General features: G+C 42.0%; 2 protein-coding genes across 2 annotated transcripts in view; one reads left to right on the top strand and one right to left on the bottom strand.

Annotated features, from left to right (window-relative positions):
• The window catches only part of ints6l (integrator complex subunit 6 like), a 46,229-nt gene extending 41,220 nt beyond the window's left edge, over positions 1 to 5,009 (bottom strand). Inside the window, exons 1-2 of the mRNA XM_073820231.1 lie at positions 4,491 to 5,009; positions 4,297 to 4,374 (exon numbers count right to left, since the gene is read on the bottom strand). Of these exons, the coding sequence (XP_073676332.1) occupies positions 4,297 to 4,374; positions 4,491 to 4,601 (189 nt within the window). The 5' untranslated portion in view covers positions 4,602 to 5,009. The remainder of the gene's footprint in view (positions 1 to 4,296; positions 4,375 to 4,490) is intronic.
• A 2,779-nt stretch (positions 5,010 to 7,788) lies between these two features.
• Positions 7,789 to 21,002, top strand: mospd1 (motile sperm domain containing 1). The gene is made up of 6 exons (XM_073821132.1): positions 7,789 to 7,931; positions 11,287 to 11,566; positions 11,645 to 11,720; positions 11,822 to 12,054; positions 20,270 to 20,431; positions 20,509 to 21,002. The coding sequence occupies exons 2-6, from the start codon at positions 11,413 to 11,415 to the stop codon at positions 20,538 to 20,540; spliced, it is 657 nt and encodes a 218-aa protein (XP_073677233.1). The 5' UTR covers positions 7,789 to 7,931; positions 11,287 to 11,412; the 3' UTR covers positions 20,541 to 21,002.
• The last annotated feature ends 281 nt before the right edge of the window (positions 21,003 to 21,283 follow it).

The following is a 21,283-nucleotide window of genomic DNA, read 5'->3' on the forward strand; positions in this document are numbered from 1 at the left end:
TTCTAGCTAATTAACAAGTTTATGCTCACCAAATGTTTTTTTTTTCTGAGGTAAATGGGACTTTACGTGACATACGGTTTACAAATTGTTATATTGACGTCTTTCCATGGTTGAAACGCTGATTAAGCGATTACGTGAGACAGGATACAGATTTCGGTAAGTTGTACTCTTTCTTTTAACAAACCTTCCGATGTCTATTCATGTTTATTTCGTGCTGAAACTGGTATTAAATTGGAGCAGACAATCAGTTCATGTGCCGCTTCTCTTGTACTGAGGCGCTACAGCAATCTGTCACTCCACATTAAACAGCACCATAACAGCATTTATTATTTGAATACTATTATAAAATAGGCAGAATTTGAAATCTGAGACTTGAGTTCCGCTTATTATCTAAAAGCAGGCTAGACTAATCGACCATTGGGATTTAAGAATCAATATTGTTTTGTAAAAATGAGAATTGATTAAAATCGAGCAATCTGTATTTTTTACCCAACACTAGTAGAAACATAGAGGTGTCTGCATTGTTTGTCCCAAACAAAAATAACATGCTTTCCAAGGCCTCATGGCAAAAACCACAAATGCACTTTGTGCATTTTTCTTTTCTCCTTCATTAACCAACAACAGAAACAACCCCCTTTGCAACAAACAAACCTTTTGCTTCAATGATAAGCAATTCCAGCAGTAATCGATTAAGAAAACTGCAAAGGGCAAAATCTGTGTCAACTCCAGAAAATAGGCAAGACTAAGAATAATGTTCTGCTTGGCCAGGGCTCAGACAACAAGAGAGGCACACAAACAGGAAAAGAGAGCTTTGTGAGGACTGGAGGCTCACTGGAACTCTTCACTGTTTAGCTGCTGAAAATCTCATGAATAATTGACAGGAAATAAAAAAGGCACTCTGTCAGATACAGAGGCCAGATTCTTGCTAGGCTGGTATTTGCCCAGTGTATTCTAGTCGAGAACTGGGTTAGCCTGGTCGCTAATTCTGAAGAGGCATTGCTTGGCTGAGAAGTATTTTTTTAAACAGGAGGAACAAGCTGGCCACGAATAGCTCAGAGAGGGCTAAGAGCTTATGTAAGAGGGCAGTTATAACATCTCATAACACTTTCTCAAACAAAGACATGGTCAGATAACAATGCCTAGCATTTGCCACTTGCACATTCGCAATCTCATCAAGTAAACAGCTAAAACATGCCATGTGTCTTGTTTGTCGAATCATTAGTGTATAGAACCCTGCTAGTACTTTGGTTATAGAGTTAAGTGTCACTTGGAAGTCAGCCTCAGATTATCTTGGATAAACTGGAACAGGGTGGGAAAACTGCATGACAAGCATGGAGTAAGAAAACCCCCCAAGAGAGTAACTGGCTAACTGCCAGATAGTCCACACTAATGAACTGCTAAAGCACAGAGCTACTCTCATTGTCAATGTCAAACCACAAACAAAGAAGACAGGAACCCAGGCAGCACTACGTCACATGCACATGTCAGTAAGTGCAGTCCTTGATTCAACTCCAGGCTGGGAAAAAGACGGATGATACTTTGAAATTAGGCTGTGCAAAGTGACCACATAACCACAATTCCCACATCCAATATAATTGCACGTCAAGAGAACTGGCGCAGAGGTTATAAACAGGAGATGAGGCTGAATGTGGGAAGAGAAAGGTTTGAAATCTAATTAAGAATTGGGCTTGAATTTGCTTATTGGATTATTGTTATATACAGTGGTGGCCAAAATTATTAGAACATTAGTATTTTCACCAGCTAAAAAGTCAGTTATTTCTAACTTTGCTGATGTGTGTCAGTAGGAAATATCAGTTTACATTTCCAAACATTCATTTTGACAGACTAAATCCAGAAGAACTGTGGCAACGTCTCCAAGATGCTTCGAGAAACCTACCTGCAAAGCTACAGCACTGTTAAAAGTTTTAAACACTTGTGTAAAAATGCTGTAAAATGAGGATGCTGTCAAAAATAATGTCATAAACAGATTTGATCAATTAACTTTTATTAACTAAATTAAATCAACAATTGGTGTGACCATCCTTTGCATTTAAAGCAGCTTTTGCCCTAGGAGCACATGCGCATAGTTTTTCAGGTAGCTTTGCAGGTAGGTTTCTTGAAGCATCTTGGAGACGTTGCCACAGTTCTTCTGGATTTAGTCTGTCTCAGTTTGTTCTGTTTCTTTATGTCATTCACAGACTGGATGATGATGAGATCAGAACTCTGTGTGGAGCACTGGCTGTTGTCAGACTCCTTGTGCAAACAAAAATCTCACTGGACTATTACAATTAATGACAAATTGAATATTTGGAAATGTAAACTGATATTTCCTACTGACACACTACAGAAAAAGATAGAAATAACTGACTTGCTAGGGGATCTAACACAATATTTTGTACAATGAGTTTGAGTCTGAAAACTCCAAAAAAAACTGCCTCTGATTCACATAATGCGCTGGTTTAAAAACATGTTTCTATAAGCTACAGAATACGTTGAAGACTGCTGCAAGATTTATAATATTCTGGAATAGTGACAGCAAAAGTGTTAATAATGTATGCTCTTGCTTAGGTTCACAAGTCATTAGTATATAGTCACTGCAGTAATTATAAACTGAAAGATGTAATACAGCTTTATTATATATTATTAATGGTTTTATTATAACATTTTTATTATATAATAATGATCATGTCATATTGTTCCTTTTATTTGTTTTTTGGGGGTTTTCAAACAACACTACCACAAGGTCATGAAAATGCAGGGTGAACCCTGGCAGTCGAGTTCAGTTGCTACATTGCTTAAAGAAATGTATATTATATGTGACCCTGGACAACAAAACCAGCCATAAGTAGCACGAGTATATTTGTAGCAATAGCCAACAATACAATTATATCAATAAAATTATGTTTTTATTTATGTCAAAAATCATTAGGATATTAAGTAAAGATAATGTTCCATAAATATATTTTGTAAATTTTCCACCATAAATATATCAATACTTAATTTTTGATTAGTTATATGTATTGATAAGAACTTCATTTAGACAACTTTAAAGGCGATTTTCTCAATATTTCGATTTTTTTTCCACCATCAGATTCCAGATTTTCAAAAAGTTGCATCTTGGCCAAGCTTATTTATTAAAAAATTTAATTATTTAGATGATGTATCTCAATTTATAACTGGTTTTGTGATCCAGGGTCACATATTACATCAGGACTTGAACCTGGCCCCTATGCATACTACATTTTACATTTTACTACAAATTACACCACTAGACTATCATGACTCACAAACTTGGAAGTGCCAGAACTGTCACTGCCTCCTTAGAAAAACTAGGTGCATTACGCCCCCAAATGTAATACATGCATGTCTAGTCATGCCCTTGTGTTTTCGAATGATCCAAGTAATCCATTAAGCACAAGATATCCTGCTCACGACTGCCATTAGGTTCAGTTAGTACTAAAGATACTATGTGTTTGGATACAATTCACGCAGATCCTTGCTGTCTTTACTCCCAACGGCCTCCTATTTTCTGCACTTGGTTTCTTGTACACTTGTTTGTATTTGTACAGGAAGCACTTATTTCCTAGCCATTACATGCTTGCCATCTGTTGAGCAAAATGCTCTCATATATTATAAGTGTATAGGAATATCTTATGTTTGAGTAAAGACTGAGTGCCCTAATGTGACAGGCACGTGGTGCACAGCATACTCAATCACCCTTCACCTGTTTAGTGTTTGGGAATCTTAAATATGAATGGGAGGGAGGTGAATGTACTAGGAGGGGAGAGAGAAGGGAGTTGATGCTTGCTTTCAAGGGTAACTCACAAGCGTCTCCCTCTCTCTCTCTTTCTCTCATAAAGAGCAAGACAAACCTGCAAAGCATCTCCTCATTTGCTTATTGATGGCTGTTGCACAAATCAAATCGTGTTGATTTGCTCAGGCTACAGTGGCCAATGAGAATGCGAGAGGAGGGCACGGGACAGAGGGCAGGCTGCTTGTCCAATCCGGACCGAGTTGGCCCGTGAACGCGTCATGCGCTACGTCACAGTGGATAATAAATCTCTCCGCCTCCATCTCAGCGCTCGAGAGCTTTCCCAACACAAAAGCAAAATGTCCGCCATGTTCAGAGGCTGCGCTGCTCCGGGTCTGCGGATATTTTAACAAAAATTAGCCGTTTTCGTCACCGGGAGGCCGCCCGACCCGATGCTACGAACCAGAGGGACAGTAGAGTCTCACTGTCAGAACAAAATCTCCGCTTTAACCACATACAAGCACAATTTAGTAGTATTTATTTACCTTTACGCCGTATGGTGGATCATCGAATGTAACTAGCATGTACCTGTCGCCTCTACTAGCCGGGTCTCGGGCACGCAGCTGTTAAAGAAAACCAAACAATAAACATTCATTTCAACTGATCCTGTCATAGGGATCCTTAACTCCAACAAGGTACAACAGTAAACTGAAAAAGTCGGGGTAAAATTATGCTTTACCTTCATAAAGATCTCAACCGCGCCTTTAGCAATGTCCAGATACGTCGTACCCAAATAAGTGCGCTGATTCATAGAAGCGGACGTGTCTATCAGAAAAAGTAAAATAGGCATTTTGAAATGTATAGATACACCTCTAGATGGTTGCTCAAATATCTACAGTCGGCATATGACCTATCTTGCGGCCCTGGGCATGCATATATGTGTGTATATATTTTGTTAGAATCAGACCCCCCCAAAAGAGGGTCGTACTGCCACCCTTTGCAGCCGCCTGATTCTCTATCTGTCTTTTCTGAGCAGTGCTGGGATCGCGCTGTTAGAGAACTTCTCTTCCGAACAGACCGAAACGCCTTCGCCCCGCCGCTGCCACGCCATTGGCTGAGCCCAACCGCGAAGCCACGCCCACTCTCGTATAAATATGCAATGAGGTCGTGGAATTCCTCTTATCAGCTTTCAGTTCTCCGCGCTCGCTTGAGCGGACGGAGGTCGAGAGGGAGAACGGGAGATATTGAGTGTCATCCACACGCTTTGTTTTGGTCTCTTAATGGCTCATTTTGCAAATGTATTTCGTGTTACACAGATTTAACAAGTAATCAGAGTTCGTTTGAAATCTATATAGTGTATAAAGGGCGACCCCCTCCTCGCCTGATCCTGGTCTGGCTGTCTTGGTGGGGGTGGGGAGTAGCTTGGGTTCTGTGTGATTTTTATAATAATTGTACCTCCCTCTGACCAAGGAGAAATCCATCCTCGTCCGCTTTCCCCTCCTCTTGTTTATCTCCGAGAGAGAGTATCGGCAAGCGCCATGTTAACCCAACAATCCGCCCGAGACCGTGACAAGACGCAAGAAAACCCAGCGTTGTCAGGCGCTGGCTCCTCCTAAATCGCGCTTCTCGGTTTCCGTGGAGCCTCGCCGCACATGTCCTTTGAATTTGTGAATGTCAGAAAGGGACGTACCTGCTACAGGCAGTCCTGTTCACCATAATCCCACACACTGAACGTGCTGCGATAAATGCACAGGCATTTGAGGTGATATATTTACCCTGCACGAAAGCTAGCTTGGCAAGCTAAGGTGTTTTAATATCCGCAGGCTATAGCCTGTGAGCAAGTGTCGACCATACAGCACGCTTTATTATAATCATCCAGCCGCATTTTTACATAACTACATCTCAGATGATCCAGGCAGCGTGAGAAACGTGTCATTGGAGAACTATCCCAAACATAAGATCACCATATTGCAAAGCATATTCGACAACCACACGGTTTCTGTTTGATATAGCCCTTTGTACCCTGGTTCACAACAAAGGATATACATCTTTAAAGTGAAACTGTCAGTGTTGTTTATTCATGAAGTGCATGCGTGTCCCTTGAGAGGGGTTTTTATAAAGGTCGTCATGTTCTTCCTGTTTTCATTTCTCTGTAGTCTAACATTTTCTTTAAATTTGCTCAATGTGCAAATGTGTGCAAGCGGTCACAAATGTTTTGATTACGGGCTGTGCCCTAAAAAGGCGGTGGTGGATAGTTGTCGTGTGAATGAGCATTCATTCTAAAGGGCGTGCAGGTTTCTTTAAGATGAGTTGTTTAGTTTAATAAAGTAAACAGCCGCCATATGTGCTGTATGTCCTTTTGTCAAGTTTGATTCAGTGTTTTTTCTCAAAAAAGAAAAAGAAAAGGAATTGTTATTTAGTGGTTTCCTGTGCTTTTATGCGCTTACATCTATAGGTAAAAATGTTTTTGTTTTAAGGAAATGCTTCCTTTGAGCTTTGCTGTCAAACCTTAAAGGGACAGTTAACCTAAAAATACAAATGTGAACCTGAATAACAAAACCAGTCTTAAAGGTCCACTGAAATGCTTTGAAACACGCAGTTATTCTACGTTGACGTAATTTAAACTAAAACAAGAAGGCAGATCGGGAAATAACAAGCAGTCCCGCCCCCTTCTTTTACATAGCCAATAGCGTTTTGTTTGTATCACAGTTTGGGCCAGAGCCGTTAAGCTCGGTAAAGCCGCATTTCACCAAGTTTGAGAGCCACAATCTCATCCATATGGCTATAAAATATATAATTCTGTGTAAAATTCAAATGAATATAATGCGTTTTTGTGATCTGTGCCGACTCCCACGTATGATTCGCTCCATGCTTTCGTGTCTCTGGACCGAAGCAGACTGCGTGTGCTGCGGTGGTTTGCGTGACAACGTGAAACCAGACTTTACACCCACATTTGAAAGCATATTTACACTGTCTGAGTCGTTCCCTATCCCCTATATAGTGCACTATGTGCATTCAAGTCACGTCACGTCTTCAGCGTCTATTTACAGTCTAGGGGGCGGGACTCTTTGGATTCTAGAGAGCATTTGATTGGACAGAAAGTTTGATGAGAAGCTGAAGTGCAGGCTGATGTCATCAAAATTGCTGATCCATATTGGCAGAAGTTAGAGACTGTAAGTTTTGAATGCTTATATCTTGTACAGTAAATGCGAATTTTGTCATTGGTTTTGAGTACACTATCTTATAGATAATCTTAAGGCTAACATGTTTGTACTAAAAGCCAAAAAACTTTAATTTTAATTTCATGAGTACTTTAAGTAGCATAGGTATATTTGTAGCAATTGATAAAAATACATTGTATGGGTCAAAATGATAAATTTTTCTTGTATGCCAGGTTTCATGGTTTTATAATATAATATTTTGTAAATTTCCTACTCTAAATATATCAAAACTTAATTTTTGATTAGTAATATGCATTGCTAAGAAGTTCATTTTGACAACTTTAAAGGCGATTTTCTCAATATTTAGATTTTTTTGCACCCTCAGATTCCAGATTTTCAAATCTTTGTATCTCGACCAAATGTCCTAACAAACCATACAAACAATGGAAAGCTTAGTTATTCAGCTTTCAGGTGATTTATAAATCTCAATTTAAAAAAAGACCCTTATGACTGATTTTCTGGTCCAGGGTAACAAATTCTGTCACACAAAAGAAGACATGATATTTAAACTGCAAAAACATGCAATGAAAGTGAATGGTGGCTGAGTCATTCAGCCTCGTTACATCCTGCTTAGCGTCTCTTTCACTCTTCCAGTTCTGAAATAAAGTCACACAGGTTTAGAAAACAACATAAGTGAGTAATGCTAAAGTTTTTATTTTAGGGTGAACTGCCCCTTTAAGACTTGTCATAACGGGTAGAACAGTCACCCAAACTGAAGTCAAGTTTTAGACTTGACGAACATCATTTATTTCTAAGAAACCATTTACAGAGAAAACTACCATAAATAACAAAAAGTACATTTGCGAAACGCAATGACGTCATAGAGGACTTTGGCGGAGTTCCTGAAGCTCTCCAGTATCCCAGCATTCAACGCGCGCTTTGCAGCGTATTGTTGACAAAGAAAAAGGAAACGGGGTGGGATTTGAAATAAATATCGTTAAACGGTAAACGGGAGTAAGGTAAATATACATATTTCATATTTGTTTTCGATATACATTTTTCTTTAAATAACGACTTGAGTAACGTAATATTAAACGCTGTGTTATCTCACTTTTGTCGTATTGTTATGCTAGCATGATTATAGGTTAACCATATCAGCAATACGTCAACATCCAGTACATCTTGTGAACAATACTGACTTTAATGTCTACTGAGTTATTTTAACCAGTAACAATATTTAACGGATCGTCTTGTTTAGTGCTTAGTAACTGAAATGACAGCAGTTGCTAATCATATTTCAGGCAGATACTGATATCGTTCTTGAATTTAGTTTAACATTAGACACGCAAATATGTTGTTTATGATAAGGAATACTTGACATCACACGATTTGCGGTCGCAAATTGACGCTTTAATGTATATGTTTGTTAAAATATGAATGTCATGTTACATACAAAGATCTCTGCTAATAGTCAGGAAAACACAATAGTCTTGAAGAGGACAAAAGGTCCGTCAGGATGTTATTCGATCTGCCCTGGCTAGACATCAATCATTCGACGAGGATTTGAGTATTATACAGAGGACACTTACTGGGGATTCAGTATTTAGTACGACTATTTTTCTTAGGTTCATGTTAGGTGTATTTATCTCACATCTGTAAAACCCAGTTAAATTCATCTCTAGACTGATATTTGAGAGCAGACATCCTTATATCTGCCAGATGTCATGCTGTGTCATTGACCCCACTAGTATGATGTTAGACGCTTAAGTTTGACGTTATTTATTTATTGCTTTTGCTCGTATTGCGAAATCCTTTCAGACGAATTCAGTAAACACGGTCACATGACTAGCCACGTGGAGGCAGGAGCTTGTTTTTGTACAGAGATCTTATCCATCATCTATTAGTCATTTTTGACATCATTATTAATTATATTGACACGTGTATTTCGTTTTAATCATCTGCATATCTACAGCTAAATTCTTAATTTTTTTTATACAAACAACAGCTTTTCAGTTCATGCTTGTGTTTGATTCACTTTTCCAAAGCATTTTTTGATTATACTCATACCAGAAGTCTGGGAGAAACTGTTGTTACTGATTTATTCATGTGATTTGTTATTTATTCAAACATCATGTTGCAGTAGCTCTCATCTGCTTTTGTTTTATGACAGATTTTGTCAAGTTGCCCAGCACTGAACAAGTTGTACAAAACGTTCTCTAGATCAAACATGAGATTTACTTATATTACCATTAACTTCATAGGCATGACAATGTGTTATATAACAGTATGATGAACCATCAATTAATCAACAAGACGCATTGATTAGGAAATCTATTATTTTGGTTTCTAAATGGTTATGTAAAAATGTTTATCCTTTTTGTGAGAGCATGTGTTTACTTAGCTGTTTTGAAGCATACTTTTATTATTTTCATGCCACAAATAAATCTGAGAGAAACTGTTGTTACTTAAACTCACGCTGTCAGATGTAATTTATTTAAACCTCATGTTACGTTAGTCTGCAGCTGGTTTTGTTTTAGGATTTTATGTCAATTTGCCTAGCGTTGTACTGAAGTTGTTTAATCTAAAAAAATGTCTTTCAGATCAAATATTGACACGATCGGCATAAGCCTTAAAACATGATAAATTATTAACATGACACACTGAATATGATAATTGATCATTTTGGTTTGTAAATACTTATAAAGTCATTTAAACAACAGCTGATTAAAAAAAATAAATAAATTGGGGCTTGAGTTCATGTCAAAAAGTCTGTTCTTGTTGGTATCTGTCTAGTTTGTCTGCTTATACCAATTTGACAGATTAATCTATGCCAAAATACATTTACAGTTTGATAGAAAATGCAGCCTTTGACGTCATAACTGATATGGGAATGTTTTCTCCTCCTTTTTGTTATCTTATGTCTTATGTTCACCATGGCTGCATTTATTTGATTAAAGTATACAATAAAATCAGTAATATTGTGGAATATTATTACAATTTAAAAGAACTTCTTTCTTTTTGAATATGTTGTAAAATGTAATTTATTCCTGTGATGCAATGCTGAATTTTTATCATCATTACATTAGTCTTCAGTGTCACATGATCTTTCAGAAATCATTCTGATATGCTAATTTGCTGCTCAATAAATATTTCTTATTACTAAAAACATAGAATATTAAAAACTTGTATATTCCTGTATTTTTGTGGACATTTTGTGAATGATGATGAATAAAAAGTTCCAAAGACCTGCATTTAATTTAAAAAAGAAATAATTTTGTAACATTATGAAAGTCTGTAAATTAATCAGAAGTGACAGGAATACATGCATTGCTTTAAATAAAATCTTACTGACCCCAAACCTTTGAAAGGTAGTGTTACAGTTATTTACACATATTTACAAATAGTGACTTTAGCCATTCAATTAACACTAAATGTGGGTTTTTGTGTATTTCTGATAGTCTGTTTTTATTATTATTTATGTACACTACCAGTCAAAATTTTTGAACAGTACGTTTTTAAATGTTTTTTTAAGAAGTCTCTTCTGCTCACCAAGCCTGCATTTATTTGATTCAAAGTACAGCAAAAACAGTACAATTTTTAAATATGTGTACTATTTAAAATAACAGTTTTCTATTTGAATATATTTTAAACTGTAATTTATTCCTGTGATCAAAGCTAAATTTTCAGCATCATTAACGCAGTCTTCAGTGTCATGATTTTTCAGAAATCATTCTAATATGTTGATTTGCTGTTTAAGAAACATTTATTATTATTATTATTATAATCAATATTTAAAATAGTTGAGTAATTTTTTTTCAGGATTCTTTGATGAATAGAAAGATCCAAAGATGAGCATTTATCTGAAATTAAACCTTTTGTAACATTATACACTATACTATTCAAAAGCTTTATAGTCAGCAAGGATGCTTTACAATGATCAAAAGTGATGATAAAGACATTTATAATGTTACAAAAGATTTCTATTGTAGATAAATGCGGTTCTTCTGGACTTTCTATTCATCAGAGAAACCTGAAAAAAAGTCTACTTAACTGTTTTGAACATAATAATAAATGTTTTTTTGAGCAGCAAATCAGAATATTAGAATGATTTCTGAAGGATCATGAGATTAGAGTAATGATGCTAAAAATCAGCTTTGAAATCACTGGAATAAATGACATTTTAAAATATATTCAAATAAAAAACAGTTATTTTAAATAGTAAAAATATTTTACAATTTTACTGTTTTTGCTGTACTTTGGACCAAATAAATGCAGGCTTGGTGAGCAGAAGAGACTTCTTTAAAAATCTTTTGACACTAAAAAAACCTTTGACTGGTAGTGTATATCTAAACAGCCCTGTTTCTGTCATTTCAGAGGTGAACGTCATGCTGCCAAAGAGCTGAGCTGTCTGCATTTAGAACTGGATCTCTGCACTGTTTCAGTTCAGAGACGGAGTGGGAATACGATAAAGGGAGGAGGACGTGAGCTCAGCTGGAGCAAATGCAGCAGCAGAGTCGGCAGCCTGACCTAGTGGAGGGAAGCCTTCCAGTGTTTGTGTTCCCCACCGAGCTGGTGTTCTACGCAGATGAGCAGGCTTCACATAAGCAGGTGCTCACCCTCTACAACCCTTATGAGTTTGCACTTAAATTCAAAGGTGAGTCATGTATTTAATTTTATTACACATAGTGTATTTTAGTGGTCTTTCCTTTCTTACTGTTTGTTGTTTTATCAGTTTTGTGCACAGCGCCAAACAAGTATGCGGTGGTGGATGCCACTGGTGCTGTTAAACCGCAGTGTTGCGTGGATATGTAAGTTTGCACTAATGTTGCACTTTAACTATTTAAAACAGAATTGAATTTGTTTGAGCCTTTCACAATCTTCCATATCATGTGATTTTTTTTCCAAACAGCGTGATCCGCCATAGGGATGTGCGGGCCTGTCATTACGGGGTGATTGATAAGTTCCGGCTGCAGGTGTCTGAGCAGAGTCAGAGGAAGGCTTTGGGCAGGAAGGAAGTGATGGCCACTCTGCTGCCCTCCGCCGCTCAGGAGCAGCCCCAGGTCCGGCCCCAGGAAGAGGAGCGCAGGATGAAGGAGCAGCTTGCTGACAGAGTCTTCTTTGAGCAGACTGCATTCCAGACAGGTGCATTTTATGCTCGACATGAATTTGTGTTTCTACTGGGATTGATTTATTGATGTTTGTACAATATCAGTCAAAAGTTTTTTAAGATTTCTAATGTTTTTTAAAGAAATTCTTCTGCACACTAAGCCTGCATTTATTTGATCCAAAGTACAGCGAAAACAGTAAAATTTCAAATATTTTTACAATTTAAAATAACTCTAGTTTTCTATTTGAATATATTTTCGAATGTAATTTATTCCTGTAATTTCAAAGCTGAATTGTTAGCATCATTACTCCAGTCACATGATGCTTAAGAAATCTTTGTAATATTCTGATTTGCTGCTCAAAAAAAAAAAAAAAAAAATTATTATATTGAATTTTTTACAGTTTCTTTGATCAATAGAAAGTTCAGAAGAACAGCATTTATCTACAATAGAAATCTTTTGTAACATTATAAATGTCTTTATCATCACTTTTAATCAATTTAAAGCATCCTTTATAAAAAAAAAAAGTATTAATAAAATAATAAATAAATAAATAAATAAATAAAAAATCTTACCATTCAAAAACTTTGTTTTTGTATATATATTATTATAAAAATATGTATATATATTATTATCATCTATTTTATGTATTTATTCATATTACATGTTACTTAATTTTATTTATACATATATTCTAAAAAAAATACACAAATATATATATATATATATATATATATATATATATATATATATATATATATATATTAGGGGTGGGCATAGATTAATTTTTTTAATCTAGATTAATCTAGATTAAATCTTGGAATTAATCTAGATTAATCTAGATTAAAATGGCTAATTTGAATTCTGCTGAAGGCATTCAGAATATGTGTGCTACCCAAATAATGACTAAAAGTAAGTCTTTGAGAATGGACCATAAAGCTCATAAAGCTGTTCTATGATAATTTGTTGATGAAAATAAATTATGTTCAATTAGATGTACTTGTGTTTACTAACTAACAATGAAATTATTTTTTCTACCTATTAGATTGCGTTTTTTTTAACGTCAACACCTACCCAGCCCATTACATGTTACACCGTACTTTTATTTTGACAGGTTGCCATGAAGTTCCCCTTCGGGAACGTCGAGCTGCGTCACTCCGCTTTGGGAACGCCTCCAGCGTGCCCACGCTCTGAATCACGTGTGAAATCAGTCCAATAGAGAGTTACGTATGACGTCACGGACGGGGTGACGTCAGGAGCCAGGAAGCTATAAAGCACATGCGGTGAATGCAGCCGGCAGCTTCTGTCTTTCAGTCGCGCTCTGTGTGAATTGTTTGTCTGTTAACACTGTTTTTGAGGCCAGTTTGCTTCACTTTTATTTGAGTGTTAACATAGATAGAGATGGGCGATAGCAAGCGTTTTAAGAAGTGTATTCCTCCGTGCCAACGTTACATCACGGCCGAGGATACACACGCTATGTGTGTTGCTTGCTTGGGAGTGAGGCATGCCCAGTCAGCCTTTGAGGAGGCTGACTGTGTGCATTGTTTGCGGCTTCCCCTCCGCACGCTTCGCTCCCGGAGGGCTCTTTTTGAGGAAGGAGCCCTCACCAGCGTTCCTCGCGGATCAGGTCCCGCTTCGGCTGAGGCTGAGCGGCGCCTGCATTCGTGGGGATCGCAACTGGATCTGGTATCGAGTTTGGAGACGGGCGAGCCCCTTTCTCCATCCTCCTCTGCCAGATCCATGCCTCTCTCTGGCGTAGAAGCCCGCTCGTCGGTTTCTTCTCGCCAGGAGGAGCACTCGCCGCTGCGTCTATCTTCCTCTGAGGAGGGAGATATGGATGTAGGCGAGCAGGCTGGAACCACGCCCGCCCAGCCACTCGAGTACGAGGAGTTAATGGAGGTGATCACCCGTGCTGTTGCCAAGCTCAACATCAGCTGGCCAGACGTGGTGACTGGTGAGCAGAAACCGACAAAGTTAAATGAGCGGTTTCTGCGCCCAAAAGCCCCACCTCCACGCCGAGGTCTGCCATTTTTCCCCGACCTCCACACTGAGGTGTCGAAGTCGTGGGGAAAGCCATTTTCGGCCCGTGTTCACGCTCAGTCTGCCTTCACATATTCCAACGTGGTGGGGGCTCGTGAGCACGGTTACGGGACGATGCCTCAAATCGAACAGACGCTTTCTAGCTATCTGTCCCCGAGTTCAGCATCGTCCCTAAAGACCTCGGCACTCCCCAGCAAGCCTTTAAGAACAACATCTTCCTTGCTGGGGAAGGGCTACTCGGCAGCAGGTCAGGCCACAGCCTGCCTTCACACCATGGCAGTGCTGCAGGCATACCAGGCTGACCTGTTGAAAGAGTTTGATGAGGGCGAGGACGGGGCGGCGGTCGATGTCAGCGAGCTGCGTCGTACCGCCGACCTTGCTCTGCGAGCCACCAAGGAGACCGCCCGTGCCATTGGGCGGTCTATGGCAGCCATGGTGGTCGCAGAGAGACACCTCTGGTTGACCCTGTCGGATATGAGAGACCACGACAGGGCCGTCCTGCTTGATGCCCCGCTTGTGCAGTCTGGCCTGTTCGGCGACGCGGTTCCCTCCGTCGTCGACAGGTTTCAGCAGGCTCGTCAACAAGCGGCGGCATTCCAGAGGTTTCTTCCTCGCCGCTCGAGCTCTGGGGCTGCTGGACGGGAGCAGCCCCGCCCGAGTGCCCGCTCCTCGTACCGAGAGGAACAAAAGCGGAGCGTTGCTACGCGGACTCCTCCTCGACATCAGGGGTCCCGTAGGCGCTCTAAGTCGGGGGCTTCTAAGCCTAAGGACGACCTGAGGGCCGTCCTTCAGGCGAAGAGGTCCTCGGCAAAGAAGCCCTGACGCCAGTGGCTCTGGGCTTCAGAGGGCAGGCCCCCCTGGGCTAGTAACATCTCCCCAGTGCCCTCTGGAGATCCGTTTGCTAACCCTGCCACCTCAGGTGCTTCAGGGCGCAGCGGTCTCCCGCGGTTTGTCCCCCCTGCATCCGCCCGTTCGCGTAGCGGGACAGGGGGACTCGCAAGCTCTAGTACCACCAGAGGTCAGCCTCGAGAGGCTGATTCCCTTAGTAAAGCATTTGGCAGCGTGGCAACTTCTGCCAAACGTGTCTCAATGGGTCCTGCAAACAGTAAAAAGAGGTTACAAAATTCAGTTCGGCGCTCGGCCGCCGCCCTTTCAGGGGATCACCACTACGGTCGTGGCCCCTCAGCAGGCTCTGGTGTTGGAACAAGAAGTAGAAACCCTTCTGAGGAAGGAGGCCATCGAGGTGGTCCCTCCTCATCTTACAGAGAGCGGCTTTTACAGCCGCTACTTCATAGTTCCAAAGAAGGATGGAGGGTTACGTCCTATTCTAGATCTCAGGCTGCTCAATCACGCAGTGCTGAGACTCAAATTCAAGATGCTTACTATAAAGCAAGTCATCTCTCAAATCAGGTCCGAGGACTGGTTTGTCACGATAGACCTCAAGGACGCTTATTTCCATATCTCCATCCTTCCACAACACAGGAAGTTCCTCAGGTTCGCTTTTGGGGGCAAAGCTTACCAATACAGAGTTCTTCCTTTCGGTCTAGCACTCTCACCCCGGACTTTCACCAAGTGTGTAGATGCTGCGCTGGCTCCTCTGCGACTCCAGGGCATCCGCATATTAAACTACATAGACGACTGGCTCATACTAGCGAAGTCGAGAGAACTGGCGGTTCGACATCGAGATGTCGTTCTCGCCCATATGAAGTCTCTGGGGTTAAGACTGAACGCCAAGAAAAGTGTTCTTTCTCCAGTTCAGAGAACCACTTATCTCGGTGTAGTCTGGGATTCAACCACGATGCGGGCACAAATGTCTCCCGCTCGGGTAAAGTCAATCCTCCATGCAGTCATGAGAGTCAAAGAAGGCCGATCACTCACTGTAAAGCAGTTTCAAGTACTGCTCGGTCTCATGGCAGCTGCGTCCAACGTGATCCCTTTTGGCCTGCTGCATATGAGACCATTACAGTGGTGGCTCAGAACCAAAGGGTTCTCCCCGAGGGGCAACCCATTCCGTTTGATCAAGGTCACGCGGCGCTGCCTTCGTGCCCTGAACATTTGGAAGAAAGTTTGGTTTCTGTCCCAAGGCCCGGTGCTGGGAACTCCTTGTCGTCGTGTAACACTAACGACAGATGCTTCGCTCACCGGGTGGGGAGCGGTCATGAGTGGCCACTCAGCCCAAGGTCTGTGGAGCGAGCACCATCTCAATTGGCACATCAATTGCCTGGAAATGCGTGCTGTGTTTTTAGCTCTAAAACACTTCCTACCAGACCTCACAGGGCACCACGTGTTAGTTCGCACCGACAACACATCAGTGGTCGCCTACATCAATCATCAGGGAGGTCTGCGTTCGCGCCCCTTGAACAAGCTGGCGCGCCAGATCCTCCTGTGGTCCCAAGGGAAGCTCCTCTCACTCAGAGCAGTTTATATCCCTGGACATCTCAATGTGGGAGCAGACGTCCTGTCGAGACAGGGGCTGAGGCCCGGGGAATGGAGACTCCACCCAGACGTGGTGGAAGTCCTCTGGAAGAAGTTTGGGAAAGCCCAAGTGGATCTTTTTGCGAGCCAGGAGACAACACATTGTCCCCTTTGGTTCTCTCTGTGTCATCCAGCTCCCCTGGGTCTGGATGCTATGGTACAGGCGTGGCCGAGGCTTCGCCTGTACGCATTTCCCCCGATCGCTCTGCTCCCGGGAGTTCTGGAAAGAGTGCGCCAGGACGGGATTCGCCTCCTGCTGGTGGCCCCGTTCTGGCCGGGTCGAGCCTGGTTCTCAGACCTGAGGTCTCTCCTAGACGGCCCGCCATGGGAAATCCCAGTCAGGAGAGATCTCCTCTCACAGGCAGGAGGGGCAATTCTGCACCCTCGCCCAGAGTTGTGGAAACTGTGGGCGTGGCCCCTGAGGGGGCACGACTCCTAGATTCCGGTCTCTCGACTGAGGTCGTTGAGACCATCCTTCAATCCAGAGCTCCCTCTACGAGAAAGACGTACACCAGGAAGTGGAATATGTTTGTCGCCTGGTGCAGGCAGCACCAAATCGAACCAGTTCACTGCCCGTTGGCTTCAGTGCTGGACTTCTTGCAAGCCCGCCTCTCGGCTGGCAATGCTCATTCTACTTTGAAGGGCTACGTGGCGGCCATAGATGCCTTCCACGCTCCCTTCGGTACTACTTCCCTTGGAAGACTTCCCCTGGTGTCACGATTTCTCCGTGGTGCACTGAGGCTGAGGCCCCCGTTGCGCTCACGTGTCCCTACGTGGGACCTGGCCGTGGTACTTGAGGCTCTTTGCAACCCTCCGTTTGAGCCTATGGAAGCAATTTCGGACAGGTTGTTGTCCTTTAAGACTGCCTTTCTGCTGGCGATCTCCTCTCTCAAGAGAGTGGGTGATCTACAGGCCCTTTCAGTGGCCCCCTCCTTTATCGACTTTGCCCCTGGAATGGTCAAAGCGTTTCTGCACCCTAAGCCGGGCTACTTACCCAAGGTGCCGTCAGCAGTGCCACGGCCCGTAGTGCTTCAGGCCTTCTGTCCTCCCCCATACACGGAGCCGGAACAGCAGAAGCTTAACTGTATGTGTCCAGTGCGAGCACTGGACACATATGTCCACAGAGCTGCCCTGTGGAGGAAGACGGACCAATTATTTGTGTGTTTTGGTCCTCGCAATAGAGGTCTTCCAGCTTCTAAGCTGACTCTAAGTCGGTGGATTACGGATGCCATCTCAACTGCTTACAAGTCCTCTGGTCTTCCCTCTCCTTTGGAAGCCAAGGCGCACTCGACCCGCAAAGTTGCGGCGTCCAAAGCATTCATGTCAGGGGTCCCCCTGCAAGATATCTGTAACGCTGCGGGATGGTCCACGCCGCTTACATTTGCCAGGTTCTACGAACTGGATCTCCCCTATACTCCGGGCTCTATGGCCCTCCTCTCTGACGCTCCCTCTACGAGCAGAGCTGTCTAATTGTGTTTTACTCCAGCAGACTCCTCATGCTTGATAGCAACAACTACTCTGGGCTACTTTCGCCCTTCCCAACGGGGGCTGGAGATATCATCTTAGGCTACTTTCGCCTTTTAAATACGGGCTACTTTCGCCCTCTACCCCGGGCTACTTTCGCCCTTTTCGCCACGGGCTACTTTCGTCCGTTGGCAAGTGAGACCCTCGTTTCACTCGGGCCACTTTGGCCCTTCAGACAAGCTGACACTATCTGCTCTGGGCTACTTCCGCCCATATATTCAGGTGGGCTAAGGCCCCCTCTTCTACCAGGGGCTACTGTCACCCCCTTTTAACACGGGCTACTGTCGCCCTCTACCTCGGGCTACTTCCGCCCTATTTCCAGCACGGCTGAGGCCGCAGTGTCATGCTTGGCAGCATTTATACTCTGGGCTACTTTCGCCCCTTACTCTGGGCTACTTTCGCCCTTTTCCACGGGCTACTTTCGCCCGCTTGCGAGTGAGGCTGAGGCCCTCGCATCACTCGGGCTACTTCCGCCCTGCTGATATCCATTCACGGCTGAGGCCGCTTTATGCTTGAGAGCAACTATACTCAGGGCTACTTTCGCCCCTTTTTTTGACGGGAGAGGCTGAGGCCTTCGCTCCATTCGGGCTACTTTCGCCCTTCTTCTAAGACGGCTAGGGCCGCACATTACTCAGGGCTACTTTCGCCCTTCTTTCATGGGCTACTTTCGCCCTTCTCTCTCCACCCGCTCCACACAGAGCAGGGCTTGGAATTCTGGCGGCGTGGGCATATCGTTCCCAAAGCGGAGTGACGCAGCTCGACGTTCCCGAAGGGGAACGCCTCGGGTTTCGTATGAAACCCTAGTTCCTCTAGGGAACGAGACGCTGCGTCGCTTACCACAATTCTGGCATCCCTGCAGCGCTCCTGGTGGCAGAAGCTGCCGGCTGCATTCACCGCATGTGCTTTATAGCTTCCTGGCTCCTGACGTCACCCCGTCCGTGACGTCATACGTAACTCTCTATTGGACTGATTTCACACGTGATTCAGAGCGTGGGCACGCTGGAGGCGTTCCCAAAGCGGAGTGACGCAGCGTCTCGTTCCCTAGAGGAACTAGGGTTTCATACGAAACCCGAGGCGTTTCTGTGTATACAGTATGATATGATGCTAGTTTTCTCAAATGAAACGGTAAAAGTGACACTCACAGCAGTTTGGGAGATTGAGTTTATCTGTTCATGTGAGATGAAAATGCCAAAAATTACCGGGAGCGTCACGTGTGTTTCAGTATGCGTGTAGTAAAAGCTCGTCTCCACAATGCATACATACAGCTAGGCAAACGGAACATATCGGATTCATATTAAAACGGTCTTTTTGCATTTCAGTTTTCACATACACTAGTCCATATCGCGATTTGAATTAAGTGACAGACCAACATTTGATTTATGAATCCAAAAAACGACGAATTTAAGTGGCATTTCGCTATAGTAGATTCGGTTTTTATGAATGGAGGACGACGCGACCCCGTCTGTGTTTTGGCGGAGGAGACTTAAACGCGCGACCATATTCTATAGTCTTCGGTATACATCCGCGTTAAACTATCAAGGTGAAAGTCATCATAGCTTGCGTAGTTTAGACCCAGCTCCCAACCCAAATTTGAGAATAGATTAACGGCGATATTTTTTTTATCGCACGATAAGAGTTTCACGTTAACGCAGCACGTTAACGCCGATAACGGCCCACCACTAATATATATATATATATATATATATTTTTTTTTTTTTTTTTTTTTTTTTTTTCAAAAATAGTTTCATTTTATTTCTTTTCTTTACAAATTGAAATTTAGCAGGGGTATGAATACTATGTTTTTATATTTGCTTAAAGTAATACTTTTTTATTACATGGTAAGTTTTTTTATTTTTTTTCTTTAAAAAAAATAATACAAGTTTCAGTTTATTTCATTTTCTTTTTTTTAAAGAAAGGTTTCTTTTTTTTCACAAAATGAAAATAGAGCAATGGAGTATTATATTACCTGGAAATCATATTTATATTTATCATATTAAATGTAAAATTGCCTTTACAATGTTGTCTTTGCATACAGTGCAAAACACTGATTGGTTAGTAGCTTTTCCATGCTAGTTTTAGGCCTTACTGAACTCTAGATGTTGCTGTGCCCTATTTTACCCACTGGGTGGAGTCAGAGAGCTGTATTATTTTTTACTGTTTGGCGGTTAGCTTTCATTTTAAACTATCTGCTTCTTCATTTTCTGTTTGCACAGAGAGCCGTACAGCGTCTGGGGGTCCCAGCCTCCTCACTGTCCTTTTAGGCCTGGTGTGTATGGCGGCCCTTATGCTCCCGACTCTGGGAGAGCAGGAATCCACAGTGCCTGTCTACCTCCACTTAAGTGTTAACAAGAAACTTGTAGCTGCTTATGTTTTAGGTAAGTCACAAAAATGCATTATGTTCCAAAACATTTATTGTCTTCGGCACTTCATGGGTCTTTTTCATTTCGCACAGGTCTTCTTACAATGGTTATTCTGCGCACTTGAAGTGCTCTTGGAAACGATTTAGCTGAAAGGAACTAAGACGATGAAGAGGGGAGATATGGACATTAACACAGCCGGGAGGGTTGTGAGGATGGAGGGGAAGCACGTCTGAGAAACTCCCTATAAACAGGAACTAACTTCTTAAATGATCATCGCAAACTCACAGACACAATGAAGATCCATGGGCGAGGGGAGGGGAGCGCTCTGTGTTTACAGGCCGAACACTGACTGAGCTGGCATTGAATCCGGCTGACTATTATGTTAAGTGGGAGGGGGTGTAGAGAAACATGAATACATTAAATTAAATGTGTTGTTATACGTCATATTCGGTGTCTGGCTTTTTGTTGCTTCTCTCAAGACTGAAAATGGCTTTTTATGTTCTGGTGTTTGTCCACTGCTTAAATCTTATGCACAGTAATCTCTATAGATGCCACATCAAATAAAGAAAACTGATTGTTAAAAACATTTCCCAGAAACAGTTTTATGTTCAAAAGTATTGGTAGTAACTTTAGTTTCTGAATCAGTTCACTCGGCTTTAGCAGCAATATGTAACTTGAGTGTGATAAATGTTTGTTTAGAAATCATCTCAGGGAAAAATAGAGCTTCAGCACTCCTGAAAACTGACTTGTTTTTCAATTAGTTTAGTGTAATGTTTGGAAATTGTAGAGGAAATGGGATTACATACCCAGTAAACTGGCAGTAATTCAATGTTTATACTTAGCTTGTTTTAAATTTGTATGTTTTTT

This window comes from Garra rufa, chromosome 16 (assembly GCF_049309525.1).
Source record: "Garra rufa chromosome 16, GarRuf1.0, whole genome shotgun sequence".
Taxonomy (NCBI): Eukaryota; Metazoa; Chordata; class Actinopteri; order Cypriniformes; family Cyprinidae; genus Garra; species Garra rufa.